Raw genomic sequence first — 14222 nt, 5'->3', positions numbered from 1 at the left:
GAATGAAATGCCAGGGTTGGGCTTTTATATTTTTAAGAGCTTTGGGTAAATCTGGGGATGTGTGGCTTGTGAATCTGAGTTCCACACTGGGAATTAGGAATAGCACCTCTAGGCTTGTAGAGAAATGGGATGAAAGGGGAAGAAACAACCCCACTCTGACAGAAGGAAGTCATGTCTTACTCCTTGGAGTGCGGAATCCTGCTTCATGGATATGGCTGGATAGATGGATGTACCTGAATGCCCAAAACCCTTTCAGCAAGGACCCACAGCAAATGTCCTTAATGGCTCTTCTTCACAACATCTTTATTCCTATGGTTAATAAAAAGGCAGAAGACAGTGAATGGAAAATGGTCAGTGTTTAAGACGGAGGAACATACCAGTGCTGTCTCACCAGGATCTGTGCTTGGGCTTGTGATTTTTGCTGTGTTCATAAACGGTCTGGGAAAGGGTGTGAGCAGTGATAGGGCAGAGTTTGCTGGTGAGGCTGAGGTATGCAGTACAGTGAAAATGAGCACTCACTGCAGAGTTCAAGAAAGGACTCACAATGAACAGCTGCATGATAAAAAGACAAATTAAAGTCAGCGCTGGTAGATGTAATTTACAAAGAGAGGCTCTAACTGTGCAAAGAGAGAGTTCAGACCAGTTACTCCTGCTCAAGAAAGTGGCCTGAGGGTTGGCTCTGTGTTTTCTCCCTTCCCTCTCAGAGAAGAATCAGTGGAATTAAGGAGAGCCAGAAAAGGGGAAAAAAAATCAAATGCATAGGACAGAGAAGGCAGCCAAGGGAGAGAAACTGATATATATAAAATCATGTGCTTTGGTGTTTTGGAAACTATTACTTGTGATGTTTTAAAGTATAGAATCAAGCGCATATGGATTAAATAATGACATAGCAGGTTAAAAACCAAACAAATTTAAGTACTTCTTCACTATGCATCATAAATCTGAGGAATTAATTGCCTAGGGTTGCTATGGACGCAAAATAATCTAGAAAGGATCAAAAGCAATCAGATGCTTTTATGGAAAAGCAAGCCAGCAAGGACTGCTAGACGGAAGGATACTTTGGTCAGAATAAGATTAAACTAAGTATTGCTCACAACATGTAGCAGAGGAAACAGGTTTATGCCTATACTGCTCTTCAATCTGCTCTAAGCATCCCCTACTGGCCACCTTCATGGTCAAGGATCCTGTGCTGGATTGACCCCTTCAACTCAGACAGTAGTTCCCATGTTTTTGTGATGCACCATAAGGAGTAAATTAATAAGCAAAGCCCTGGTCAAGCACCCTGTCCTAAACGTTGCTGCAAAGCACTGGCACACCATATAAGTGTTTGGTGTGGACAACAAAGTTAACTGGAAGATAGGAAAAACCGTATGTCAGAGATGCTGTTACAACACTCCACAGGCACTTGATGCAGGCTGGAGTGAGGCTAAGAGCAGCATGGAGATCCTTGTCTGGGCCAAGGGCCAAGTAAGTCTTTGAGAAGGAAACATGTCAACATACACCACAGCATTGCCCAGGAAGAAGGCAAACAACATGAGGACTGCCAGTTTTGTGAAAAGAGATTAAGAGCCATACTGATCCTTGGGTCACAGGTTCATGTTCTTAAACCTCAAGTCTACATCAAAGATGGCCAGACAGAGGAGAGAGAGGGCAGAGTTGGGAAAAAGGGGAACAAGAAGGGTTAAGAAGGGGAGAAAAGAATGAAGATTTCTGTTTTAGCCACCCCAATGGGGAGTTCCTCGTCAGATACCTCAAGGACCAAAAGCAGATAAAATTCCTCCCAAGCCTCCAAGCCCAGAGGTCCCTCTAGCACTTCCATTTCTTGCTCCTGAGGATTGCAGATCCTTCTCACTGCTCTTCCTACCTTCCTGGGGGCTGGCTCTGCCCACCTCCCCACACCCAGGCTTCTCTTCCTAAGCCTCCCTCTCTGAGCTCAGCTGAAGTCCCATGGGGAAATGTGAGTACATCCCATTCAGTTCATCACACGCCAGCTGAACTATAACATGATATAACATGAATGGCCTTCCCACTTTGGCTTACACAATTTGCTCTCTGCTTTTTCTAAGACAAAACTTTCTGAGTGCCACAAGGCAAGTTGCTGCTGTAGGAAATGAGGTAGGGCTGCTCATGTAGCTGCTGCTCTTCAATGGAGATCACTTTTGGGGAGAAGATTAAAGAAAACCTTAGCGTAACTCATGCTCTCACACAGAACTGAAGCTCCAGTGCCTGACTTTGGCCATGAGCTTGGAAGCAGGCAAAGACCACACTAGAGATGTCAAATTTGCATTTTATTCTTCAGCAGTCTATTGACTGATCCCAGGTCATCTCTCAGCTTTTCTCCATTGCTGGCACACATTTCTCCCCACGGCAGCACAGCACTAGCCACACTGCTCTCCAGAAGTTTGGCTAGACCTCGCATATAGGCAGAGCATTGAGGGCTTGCTAATGCTCTTTGTGAGCTGTGCCTGCAGCAGCAACCAGGAGGTACTGGAGGCAGCTGCTTGGGAAAGCTCTTCATCACCCTCCTTGGTTCAGCATTACCCTTGCCAGGCTACAGGAGGAAACAGTGTTTTGAAACTGGATCTTAGCCCTGGGCTTACACCATGCTCTGTGGCACAGGAACTAGGAAAGAGTGACAGAGCAGCTCTATTACTGAAATGCATTTCTCATACATGTCTCAGTTCTGTGCATTAGTGAGTTCTTAGAAAAGTTTTGGCCATGAAGAGGTTCTACGTGCTACCCAGAAGGCAGGCTTTCCAGCTGCCCAGTGGTGGAGGAAGCCAAGGAGAACATTGGCATAGAGGCCAAGGCTGCACAGCAAAAGGCCCCTGGGCTTAGCCAGGAGGACTCTGCAAACAGCAGCCTCTGACTGCCTGGACTAGTTCTGTCCTGAACAGTCTCAAAGCAGCTGCCAAAACCCAGCACGAGGAAGAGAAAAGGTATGTTAATGCTGCAAGGGAATGCTGGGGAGAGCCAGGACGTCAGGCTGAAACAGCCACCGCTTCCCTGGCTGGTCCCCACCAAGCCCTCTACCCTCAGCATAAAGTAGCGTGTTGTCCAGCCCTGACTTGTAGCAATCCCAACCGGGATGAACAAGAAGGTTACACCAATGATTCCCTGAACTGAGCTCTGGCTAAGGACTGGGGAGCAGTGTGCCAGCACACTGATGCAAGGGCAGGACATGAGCTCTGCAGAAAGATATTCTTGCATTGTCTTAGCTCTCAGTCAAGTGCTCCTGCACTCAATGAAAAGGACACACCAATTTAATTCCTTACTGCCCAAGTCCAGCTTCCCTTGGCACCCAGAGCAGCAGATACACAGGATCAAAAGAGACAGAGGACTTGAAGAGAAAGTGGTAGGAAATCAGTACAGCTATCTGAGAGAACACGCTGTTGAGAAATATCCAGTTTGTGACTATTAACAGTGTGAGGTGAGGGGTCTCCAGGCACACCGAAGTATTGACACACAGACTGTCAGGCACTGTGGGTCTGTGCAGAGTGTTACTGTTCCCATCCTCTCCCCTCGGTCAGGATGAGACTGGGCCAGATACTGCAGATACAGCAGTCTCAGCTACTGAGTGCTGATGAAAGTTAATTTCTGCAGCAGTCGTGGCTAAAGGCACAGGGCCAACTGGGTGCAACAAAAACAAAAACAAAACAAAGTCTGCTGTATGTCTGGGTATGTTCACCCAGTTAGGCAAGGCCCAGCAGCACTGGAAGATGATACGGCTGAGTCACTTTGACCTGCAAGAAAGTCAAGAAACACAACTCAGTGGAGGACATAAAAGGAGGGCTCCATTCAGCAATCCCACTACAACACTCTTGCAGCTATCTATGCAGATTCCACATGTTTTGTCTTTCTTATGCCTAACCTCAGACACAAGGAGCATCCCCTGGGTACATCAATACCCACATACAGGAATGAAGCAATTGAGTCAAAACACTTCAGGGAGAGGATTTTCTCAGCCTTCAAAAGAAGACAAGACAGGTCCTAGCTAGAAAGCTTTGCTCCAACACACATTCCTGGGAGTGGAACCATGCAGGGAATTTGTCAATCCTGGTGCAGGGCTGCAAGCCCTGCAGTGGGTCTGCACCCAAGAGCATGGTCTTCTGACCCCTCTTCACTCCAGCTGACACAAATCCAGATTTTAACAGAGGTGTACAACAGCTCCACTACTGCTTCCTCCTGCCTTCAGCAACTGAATGGGACAGTTTGTTTGGGGTTTTCTTTTGGCGTTGGTTTGTTTGTGTTTTTTTTTTTTTTAACATACTGGCTGCACAAGGGAGCTGCTCATCCACTAGATACTTCAGACAGTTAAGACATGGTGCATAGCCAGCTGTGTCAGAAGCCTGCCCTGTCCCACTTCATATACTCTTATAAGCCGCCCAGTATACTTCAGCCTCAGTAACTGGCTGTGTATTCAGCTGCTGAGTCCTTGTTTAAAGTCCTCACAGGCTGCTGTATTTTCTTGTGTTCTCAGCCTTGCCTTTGGCTCATTGCCTCTGCTACCCCCTAGGGCTCTCTGCCCAGTACCCACTTCTGATACGTGCCTCTGTCCACAACATTAAGGCACTGCAGCTGACCGTTATAGTGTGCAGATAGGCTTTCCGATAGTAATCGGCCTTCCAGCCCCAGGCCTCTAACAAACTGTGAGCTCCCTCCAGCAGCCTTGTTATTGTACTGCAAGCATACAGGTGCTTAGAACCCAACCTTATGCCGATTTTTCCCATTTTTCCTGGTCTTTTTGCAGTCCTGAAATGGAAGCTGGCCGCTGCCCTCTGTTTTTCCTGCTACATTTCTAGGTAGTTGATGGCCAAGACACGCTCCAGGTGGAGCAGGAAGGGAAAAGTCCCTTTGCTCCTCCATTTCCCAGGGAAGCTGCAATTGTTGTCTGCCTTCCTGTGTACTGCCTCCTCTTACCATGTCATTTGGGCTCTGCATCCTCAATGCTGTGAGTTTGACAGCAGCTCTGTACAGAGGTCTTCAAGCGAACAGAAGAGAACTACAGTGAGAAGCAGAAAGACAGCGTTAGGGGAGCAGCAACTGAGATGCTGGCCACAACACAGCCCCTTTCATTGTGGACTTTTCTTTGGGCATCTCACCAAGCCTCTCCCAGGGTCTCCCCCAGCCCAGCACTTCCAGTGAACGCAGTCTTGATCTCAAGACCACTGAATAAAACCTGTGACCCAGAAGCTAGGAAACCGAGCGCTACTTGTGGAAGCCTCCTGTCTTGCACTGGGGTAGGGCAGCTCCATGTGTCTCAGAGTGGCTGTGGGTGGCAATGCTTGGTAGAGGATATGCCCCAGCTCACCTGCTGGATTTCCTGCATTGCCAGGCGTATGGAAGAGCGGAGGCGAGGGAAGGCTCGTTGGCTGCCTCTCTCCTTGCCTGAGCTTGGCTTTGTCCTACTTTTGTCCAGGCTCTCTTGACTTTGGAAACTGTTGTTGTTCTTGAACCACATGTGTCTGAGAACTGTGGCTGCTCTTGATTGCAGAGCAGGTCTACTGGTGGAAAGACTGGAGGGGCAGGGCTGGACCTCTGGGGGGGTCTCCCCCTTGGCGGCTGGCGGGCCCTGCGTGAGGCACTCCAGATCTTCATAATCCAGACTCTCACTACTTTTCTGAGGGAGGGAAGAATAGATTCAGCAGTGGCTTGCAGACCCTCCACACACCCCAAAGAGCACAACAAAGAGGAATACCAATCTGTGCCCACTACTGACATTCGGAGGCAGGGGGTGTCATCCACCTGCCAGGGCCTGTCCCCCTCCCAGGACTCCCAGTGCCCAGCTAGTAGCGTTTCTTGGTGCATGCAGAAGAGGCCAAGCTGCTTGGCCAGAATGGGATACCGCCAACGGGAACACAAAAGAGAGATCTTGCTGCTGCAGTGACTCTGCCCACTCACGGCACGGTCCATGCCCCACCCTTTTTCTGGCTGCAGATCCTCAACATTCACCTGCCCACAGGGAACAGTCAGTATCTCCATGAAGGGCTGGATGCCCACAGTCTGGTGATACCGAACCAGTTCGGTGAGAGAGGCGTGAGCCCGGTCTTCCCCCAGGATGACGTAGCGCACATTGGGCTGCACCTGGATCATGTAGTGTCTGCAGCGGTGTTCACCCCTGGGGAGATGGACAGACAGAAATAGTCGTGGTATGGGGCCACAACATCTCTCCAGGACCCAGTCACTGCTTTCTGCAGTTGTCTCAAGAGGTCAGATGTGATCAGGAGCCACAGTAACAAACATCACAATGATGCAGGAGATGCACCATGCTGGAGTGTCACACACTGTGCTAGTAGGTGCTGCAGAAGCAGCAATTTCCCCAAAGTCAGTGACAGGAGAACCCTGGCAGCCGTATCTAAACCCCAGCAGACTACTGCCTCCCAAGGCTGCTGTCCACATTAAAACTCTGTCCTACCCCTTGCCTGAGGCTGTACAAAGTCGATGCCCAGAACTCTGACTGCCTCTCCCCTGGCCTGTCTCTAGACTGATCTCTGCTTCAGTCACTGCTTCTTCCAACCTGTTTTACCCACTCAGCTATATAGCACAGCCTAAGCAGGACCTGCACCCTTGGAGCCGCAGCATCCCAACCACAAACAGATCTAGCTTTTGGCAAGAGACAGACTCCGCAGTGTCCTGTCTGCTACTCCAAACTGTCTGAGGCACCCACAACAGGAGAGGCTGAGCATCATCATCACTGGACTCCTCCGTGGAAGAGGTTAACTCCTCCAGCCATGCATAGCTCAGTTTTGGACCTTCTTTTTTGTTCTCTGCAAGGCTCATTACCTACCTGTATGTCAATGTGTAGCCCGGTCGGCTCTGGCTGATCCGAACAAGGAAACAACCCAAAGGCTTGTCACTCAGCAAGTTTTCAGCTTCCCTGGAAGCAGGAAATAGTTTTTCAGCAGACAGTGAGCAGCTGCCTCTGTGCAGCAACTCCCATCCTATCTCCCATGCTACCATGGTAGTGCTCCCAGTCCACAGGGAGGCCAGCATCTGCCCCATCTGTTCCTAGTTACAGTTTCCTGATGCAGGCTTGGTGGTACAGGGAGGCATTAGCAGACTGAGGAGGCAGGATACTCTCAGCCAAAGCATCTCCAAGCAGGGCTGCTCCAAACCTGCTCCTGGTGTCTGACTAGTACAATAGCAACAACTGCCTTCCAGCACAGAGCGCATTACAAAGCCTTGCTGAGATGAGGAGGCACACGTGGATTTCCTGTGCTCCAGGGCTGACAGAAGTCAGGATACTGTGGGGTAGTGGTGCTCAGCACAAGCTAAAGTGCCTTGGAAAAACACCAACATGGATTACACCATTCTGGATCTCTAAACTTCCTGCTGTAAGGAGGTCTTCCCCCTCTCTGCCCAATAGACAAAGCACCGTTTTGTGCTTGTCATGTGCCTTGCTCCAGGCTAAAGGTGACTGCAAATCACCAGTGTAATTTTCGATTGCTCTGGCTGCTCTGTTACATGAGGCTGAGTTTACACTGCTGTACGGAGACTTAAATCAGCAACAGGAGGCACCACTTCAAAATCGGCAAGGATCTGTTGCGTCCTTCATTATGAAGTGCTCATGGCTAGCCTATACTTGAATTCAGACAGTTTTGTCTTCCAGGTGCTTATTCCTCTCCTGCATTCTTGGATCTGTGGACAAAAGCATTAATGCAGGTGGAGGCCTTGATAATTATCTTAAAGAAAAAAAATGCAGCTACCAGGGAGTTGTCAGCTACTGTAGTGTCCTTTACTAAGGTAACGTGCTGTATAATTTCTGAGTGATGTTCACACTGATAAACTAATAAAATCCAGGAACTCGTGATCTAATAAGGCTGAAGGAGACTTGCAGCTTTAACAGAAAAAAGTTACAAACTGGAATAAGATAAAGGTGACAGTCATGCTTGGCAGCAATGCTCACACACAACTCCCACCAAATAAGGGACACTGACAGTTAGCAAGCATGCAGCGCCATAGATTAATTTGCACACAGGGGAGACTATAGCCAGAAATTCTGACATCTACCTGCTAACTCCACTGTCATGCTCCTACCTTATCACTGGCATAATCAGCATTTCTCTGATATGTAGCTTGGAAACTAGTGCTTGGCTCGGCAAAGAGAGTTAAGTGTGAGGCATACCCTGCAGCAAAATTACAAGAATCTGAATACAGGCTTTCCCAAAAAAGCTAAAGAGTTCAGTCTTGTAAACAACTCCATAAGAAAGTAGGACTTTGTGGATGTCTCTTCCAGCCTAAAGGAATGTAAATTCCACTTATGCTGCACTCTCATTAGACGGGCAGAGGTATCAACAAAAAACCCTTCCTTTTCCTGTATCTGGGGACTTTGGAGGTATCTTGCTGTTGGTTACTCACTAAAGCCCCTCTTAATAGTCTTTTAAATAAATGTACGCTGCATTCTCCTGCTGTAAACTGAGGTCTCCTCCCGACCTAAACTGAGAGATATGAGAACAGTTGGAATGAGTCAGACCAAAAGTCCATCTTCATTCGGTATCATGTCTCCACAAATGGTCCGCAACAGGGTAAACGCATGCGTGTATTTCCTCTCCAAGTACTTTCCAAGCCTCCCTTCCCTGCACAGGGTCTGTATTTAGGAACCCACAATGGACTTATTTCCTATGAGTTTCCACAGTCTTTCCCTGAACCCATGTAAAGTGTCAGCATTTGCATCCTGTGATAGGGAACTCCAACCTTTTCCCTAAGGGTCTGAAGTTCACAGCCTAAAATTAAAAGGTTATGCAGGTCACTCCCATTCTTTAAGGAGGCAAATCCAACCTACACAGTCCTCCTAAGGACACAGCAGCTTCTGCCTGCCTGCCACAGCCCAAGCTGTGGCCACTGTGTCCAATGTACTCACCTCCGGCTGATCATCCCATGCAGCCAGCTTGGGAAGGCCCCATCATCCTGCATAACCTTCTGGGCTTGTGTCTCTTTGAACCAGCAGAGAGTTGCTCCTCGCTGGAGTTTCCTCATTTTTGCTTCTTTTCCAGTCTGTTCCTCTGTCCACAGAACAGGGCGAGGCACAGATGGGTCCAAGTAGTTATCAAAAGGAGTGGACTGAAAGTAGAGAGGGGGGAAAGTGGGCCTTTGAAGGTCCCCTGACTCTCTTAAGACAAGATCAGTCAAAGTATCAAAAGTGCTTTCACTTCCCCAGAGGCCCTGACCATGATTTTTAACTAACCACAGTAGGAAAGGACTCTCTCACTTCTCATAACAAGAATGACAACATTCTCCGGGGACCACACAAGAGAACATGTGCATGCAGAAGGTGGAAGGAGCAGGGAACGAGCACACGTGGATAAGGGGCCCCAAGCAGAGCCAATATCACTACCTCTGTTAGTTTGCTGCGTGGCCGTGGCACTGGTGGCTGTGGTGGCTTATCAGGAGAACAAGGCTGAGGATGCCTCTTTTGTGGTATGGGGACTGGAAGTGAGATTCTTTCTGCAACAAGATGAAAGAGAGCCGATGACAGGCTGATATCCCCTGGAGCACACAGCACCTCAAAGTGATCATCCCACAAGTGGCCACGTGTAGGGGGAGAGGGAGCAACTCACTGTGGGCCTCTACTTCCATCGACAGCTGCCGGCTTCTTTCTCTCTTTGCTTCTTCCTGTAGCCGCTGCGCCTGAGCTCTCAGCTCAGCCACCAGTTTTAGGTAACTCTTTCTGCATCTGAATCCCCTGAAAACTGTTCAGAGAAAAGCTGTGGTTAGAAAAAATTTGCTGTTCATGCCTTTGTCACTCCCTGAGGTAAGCACATTGGGTGATATTCCTTCACCCAGTGCAAAGCCCTCAACACTTGAATCATATTAATAACGAGCAATGCAAATTCTATTGTGAGCATGCAGTCAAAACCACATGAGAACTGTCTTCTCCTCTCTAAGCTTCCAGATCAGGGATTTTAAAAAAATCTAAGATCTCATCTCTAATGCCAAGGCACTGAATTCCTAAAAAGCAAAGACTCACAGGAGAGCACCTGTTAACCATCTATCTCCCTGGTAGCCTTCAGACACTGCTTGGTAAAAACAAAGCTCTTCCATGCAGAAGACAGGATTTCCTTGGTGTCAGTCCACAGGATAACCTTTCCCATAAGCAGCCATCACAGAGTTCATCGTGAGCTTTAGAGACACTGCATTATCTCGCCCACTCTACCAGGTACCAAAGCACATGAACTGAAAACCACACTATCTCATTTCCCACTACCCACACATCTTCCTCATGGCTAAGAACAAGGCACAGCATATGACAGTTTGATGTTTGTCATACTGTGCGGTGCATAGCTGGAAGCTGCTCAGATGTTTCAGCAGTGAAACAACCCATACAGAAGAGAAGTGCAACAGAGAGAGACCAGGCAGGGTGACAGCCTCCTCCTCCTGGCTGCACAGTCCTCACGGTGTCTGTGCCAAGGGAAGTACCCAACTGCCCACAGTGCCTGCTCTGGAGAAACAGGCTGCCAGAGCAGACACTACCTGGAAAGGAAAGAAAAAAAAAACCCAAAACAACCCCAAAACCTCATCCCCTTCTGCCTGTCTCTGAAGGCAGGAATGAGATCTGGTTCACTCATCTTCTCTTCCCTCTCCTCAGTTCAGCACTACTCATAAACAAGTCCTCACTCCAAAGGACGGTTAGACAGATCTGGGGATGCAGCCAAATCATACGCCTGCCCTGCTCAGCTCAGTTCTCCTGCGCACATGCTCTCCCTTTCCAAGGCTCACACTGTCTGATAGCTACCCCCGACTGAGGATGAGTGCTGTGGAGGTGGGCATCTGCAATAAGGACTCTGACTCCATAGGCCTTGACGTGGAGATGGGGCCTGCCCTGCCTTTCTGACATCTGAAAGGGTGCAATGGTGGAGCAGGGACTGGAGAAAAGTTTTTCCTTGGCCTGGTGTGAGACCAGAGTCAAGGGCCTCTCCTGTCCCAGTGCTCACCTTTCTGTATGACAACTGCTGCTCCTTCCAGTCGCTCCACATACTTTGCCAGCTGTTCCCGGTGCCAATATTTAAAGAAAAGTCTTGACTTCCTGAGAAGTTGAGGAGACAAAGAAGCAGTGAGAAACACTGTTTGTCTAAGCTTGCATCCATGATCCTTTGGACAGACCTTTCCTACAGACATAAAGTTCTCTCTGAAGGGAACCAGGTAAGTCTGTGTGTATAAAGTCTCTGCAGTTCAGGCCCCCGATTCCCAGCAACAGCGATCCACACCTACCCACATAACCAGCCTGTCAGCTCTGTACTTCGCAGTATCTCCAAGCAGCTGCAAGAGAGGAAAGAAGTGGAATAAATAATTTCCCCCCCAAAGTGAACACTATGCAGCCAGGGGTTTTAGGTGCATAAAGGGGGAGAAAGTGCATCAACAATTTTGGATTACATTCTCTGTCACCCAATCACATTCAGTAACTAGCTGTCGATCTGTAGTGCTCCCTGAGGTACAGCTAGGAACATCACCAAAGGGATTCCCAGAGGCAGATTTCCCTCAGCTTCCTGGGAGGCAATTCTGCAGAGCCTATTTTACTCTCGGAACTGTTTTTCCTCATTTCATTTCCAAGCACTTTGGAACACACGAGTTGCAAGACTTCCAGGAGAAAGCCTGTTTTACAATTCCAGTTTCATTTTGCAGACTCTAGTGATAAAATTTGAGTCACTTGGAAAGATCCCCCAACACTTGGAACTGAAAGCAGTACTCTAGCTGCACCTCACAGACAGCTTCCTCCCTCTGCCTGCAAAACCAGGCTGTGAAATCATAGTGGCGTTTTTGTTAATATTGCGCATAGCAAAGCAGAAGTGGTTTTCTTTCTCAGACAGCTTCCACTGTGCCACAATCTGTATCCATGCTGATTCTCTTCTCAAACACATCCTATGATTTTTGTGTCTGAAAACAGACCATGCTGCCTGATTACTATCATCTCTCATTCATCTATGCGATTCTCCTGACTTCACTTGGGTTCGCAATTCTTATTAAATTAGAATTGTCAGTAACTTCAAGGAAGCACTGTGAAGGCCGGAGGAACTACTGCCAGGAAAGAACTGTTCCAGGAGAACATTCAAATCCTTTTCTTAAAAGACTAAAAAAAAAAAAAAAAAAAATAATCTGGCTGCCTTACATGCTTCATTCTCACTATCAGTCACAATTGACCATGGTGGGAAGGAGGGACTGGGAAAAATGGAGAAGAGGAGGTAGGGAGTTGCTGCCCTAGATGTGGAAAGGAAAAAAGCTGACAGTGTAAGACTGCAGAGCTGGGGGGGACATTTTTGTATGTAAGGAACAGTCAGGTTCTGAAAGTGCTGAGGGTATATTATGTCTGTACACAAAAAGTCTTGGACCAGAAATATCCTCTCTAGCCTGGCTGCAGTGCTGGCTGCTTGCTCAGCGTTGTCTTTATCTTCTTCTCCCATGAGACTATCAGGAAAAAACCTGGAGAGGCACCTGGCAACTGTGCTTAGCCCCTGCCATACTGAGTTCAGTGGACACCCTTGATCATTATTGTGACTCCCTAAATTGAGTACATTAGCTAGTTCTCATTCCATGGGATAGCACAGCTTCATAGCAATTGAATGGAATTACTACATAGCAATTCAAGAAAGATTTCATTCATCATTGTACAAAATGCTTTCTAAACACTAACTGTCTCTGCCTAGGAATTTGTATTCTCCATTACCACAAAACCCCACCCTCACTTTGTTCCTTTTATGCAGTTTGCTATGCTACCTTGAAAGCAAAAGTCTCTGAAGAACAAACTGGATTGCACATTACAAAGGAAGGGTTCCTACCTTTCTTTTGTGAAGGAAACATCTTGTTTAAGTAGAAGAATTCCATATCTGTGAAAAACAAACCAATTCAGCAAGGTAAGACCCCCATCCTTGATGGGCTCCATGTCACCCTCAGAGCAAACAACAATAAATCAATGTCTTTCCCACTTGGCCTCCCACAACAAACAACCCCATGGTCTCAGGCATGTGAACTTTAAAGAGGCAGTTTCACTCCCTGCCCATATCTGGTTACCAGGGTCACTTCCCTAACAATATCCAAGAAGGAACATGCAGAGGTTTTAACAAACCTTTCAGCAAATTCCTCAAATGAGGGTCTCCAGGAGAAACCATCTCTTCGGATACGGATTGTCTCCAGCAGTCCATTGTATCGGAGCTGAACCGGCACCACAAAGAGAAACAAATAGAAACAGGTCATTAGGACACCAGCTTGTTCCTCTGCAGCCAGAAATTCCTTCATTCAGCTCTCAACTTGTCTAGTTCAAAACAAAAAAGTTATTTTCTGAAAGTTTCCTTGGTTAAAGACTGAATTTACCACATCCTGTAACTCTGATGATTAACCACTCTCAGTTAAAAAGTTGGAAACCATAAAAACCAATGATTGAAATAACTTCACCTTCCAGCATGGGTCCTGCTTTGCCTCTGTCCCTTAGAGACTAGTCTTTTACTTCCAAATCCGGACAAAGAAGTATTCTGAGGCACAGATGAAGCTCCCTCTTAGTCCTATCCTTTCTTACATACATTAAACAGGCCTCAGAGCTTTCTGAACTCCTGTAATCATTTTCAGTATTCTTTAAAGTGTCTGGATCTCAGACTTGACCCAGTACCTAAAGACAGTCATATCAGCACATTTCAGCTCCTGTCAAAGTGATCCCATCTTGGCTTCTATTCAGAGTTGCCCTGGCTGATGGGTGAGAACAGTCTCTAACTTTTTCTGGAGTACTGTCTGTACCAGTGCCCATCCAGGAGATGCAAAGATGAATCATTGTACCTGACAGGCAGATCTCATTGCATTCATGAAAAAGAAATGGGAGGAACTAGGATTGTAAAACCTGGACCTAGCAGTCTGTGTCGCAAAACCAACGAAGTACCCAGAAAATTTACATGCATAAAAAGCGTGCCCACATTTTCTCCTGCAAGAGGAGACCCAGACCAGTCAGCTTCCAGCATTTCCACAGCATTTTGATGGGGTCTGCCCTCCCCACTGAGACATGGCAGAAGTACCTGTAAAGGACACTGCTTTTCCTCACCTGCTGCAGCACCACCTGGCTCTCCACTACACCTGGCTCCTTCTGCCTGTTGGGTTTTATACAGCGCACAAAGTGTGGGTTGGCAGAATACATCCTCTCCATGAGCACCATCAGGGAATGCTGGTGAGGGCAGAGAAAGATCAACAGTCCAGCAAGCCAAAGCACTGCCATATCCTGGCATGCAATATCCTGCAGCAAGAACTAT

The 14222-nt window shown here is 47.6% G+C and overlaps 1 protein-coding gene across 1 annotated transcript in view; it reads right to left on the bottom strand.

Moving 5' to 3' along the window:
• Positions 1–275: 275 nt before the first annotated feature.
• Positions 276–14222, bottom strand: part of LOC141938299 (myosin-IIIb-like) — a 29494-nt gene continuing 15547 nt past the window's right edge. Inside the window, exons 17-29 of the mRNA XM_074856941.1 lie at positions 14018–14218; positions 13058–13143; positions 12771–12818; positions 11209–11256; positions 10932–11023; positions 9558–9689; positions 9335–9444; positions 8861–9060; positions 6788–6877; positions 5953–6118; positions 5312–5620; positions 4921–5002; positions 276–3743 (exon numbers count right to left, since the gene is read on the bottom strand). Of these exons, the coding sequence (XP_074713042.1) occupies positions 4925–5002; positions 5312–5620; positions 5953–6118; positions 6788–6877; positions 8861–9060; positions 9335–9444; positions 9558–9689; positions 10932–11023; positions 11209–11256; positions 12771–12818; positions 13058–13143; positions 14018–14218 (1560 nt within the window). The 3' untranslated portion in view covers positions 276–3743; positions 4921–4924. The remainder of the gene's footprint in view (positions 3744–4920; positions 5003–5311; positions 5621–5952; positions 6119–6787; positions 6878–8860; positions 9061–9334; positions 9445–9557; positions 9690–10931; positions 11024–11208; positions 11257–12770; positions 12819–13057; positions 13144–14017; positions 14219–14222) is intronic.

The sequence above is a fragment of the Strix uralensis genome, chromosome Z (genome assembly GCF_047716275.1).
Source record: "Strix uralensis isolate ZFMK-TIS-50842 chromosome Z, bStrUra1, whole genome shotgun sequence".
In the NCBI taxonomy this organism is placed as follows: Eukaryota; Metazoa; Chordata; class Aves; order Strigiformes; family Strigidae; genus Strix; species Strix uralensis.
The sequence above is the reverse complement of the archived record's forward strand: the minus strand, read 5'-3'. Positions and strand labels throughout refer to the sequence as shown.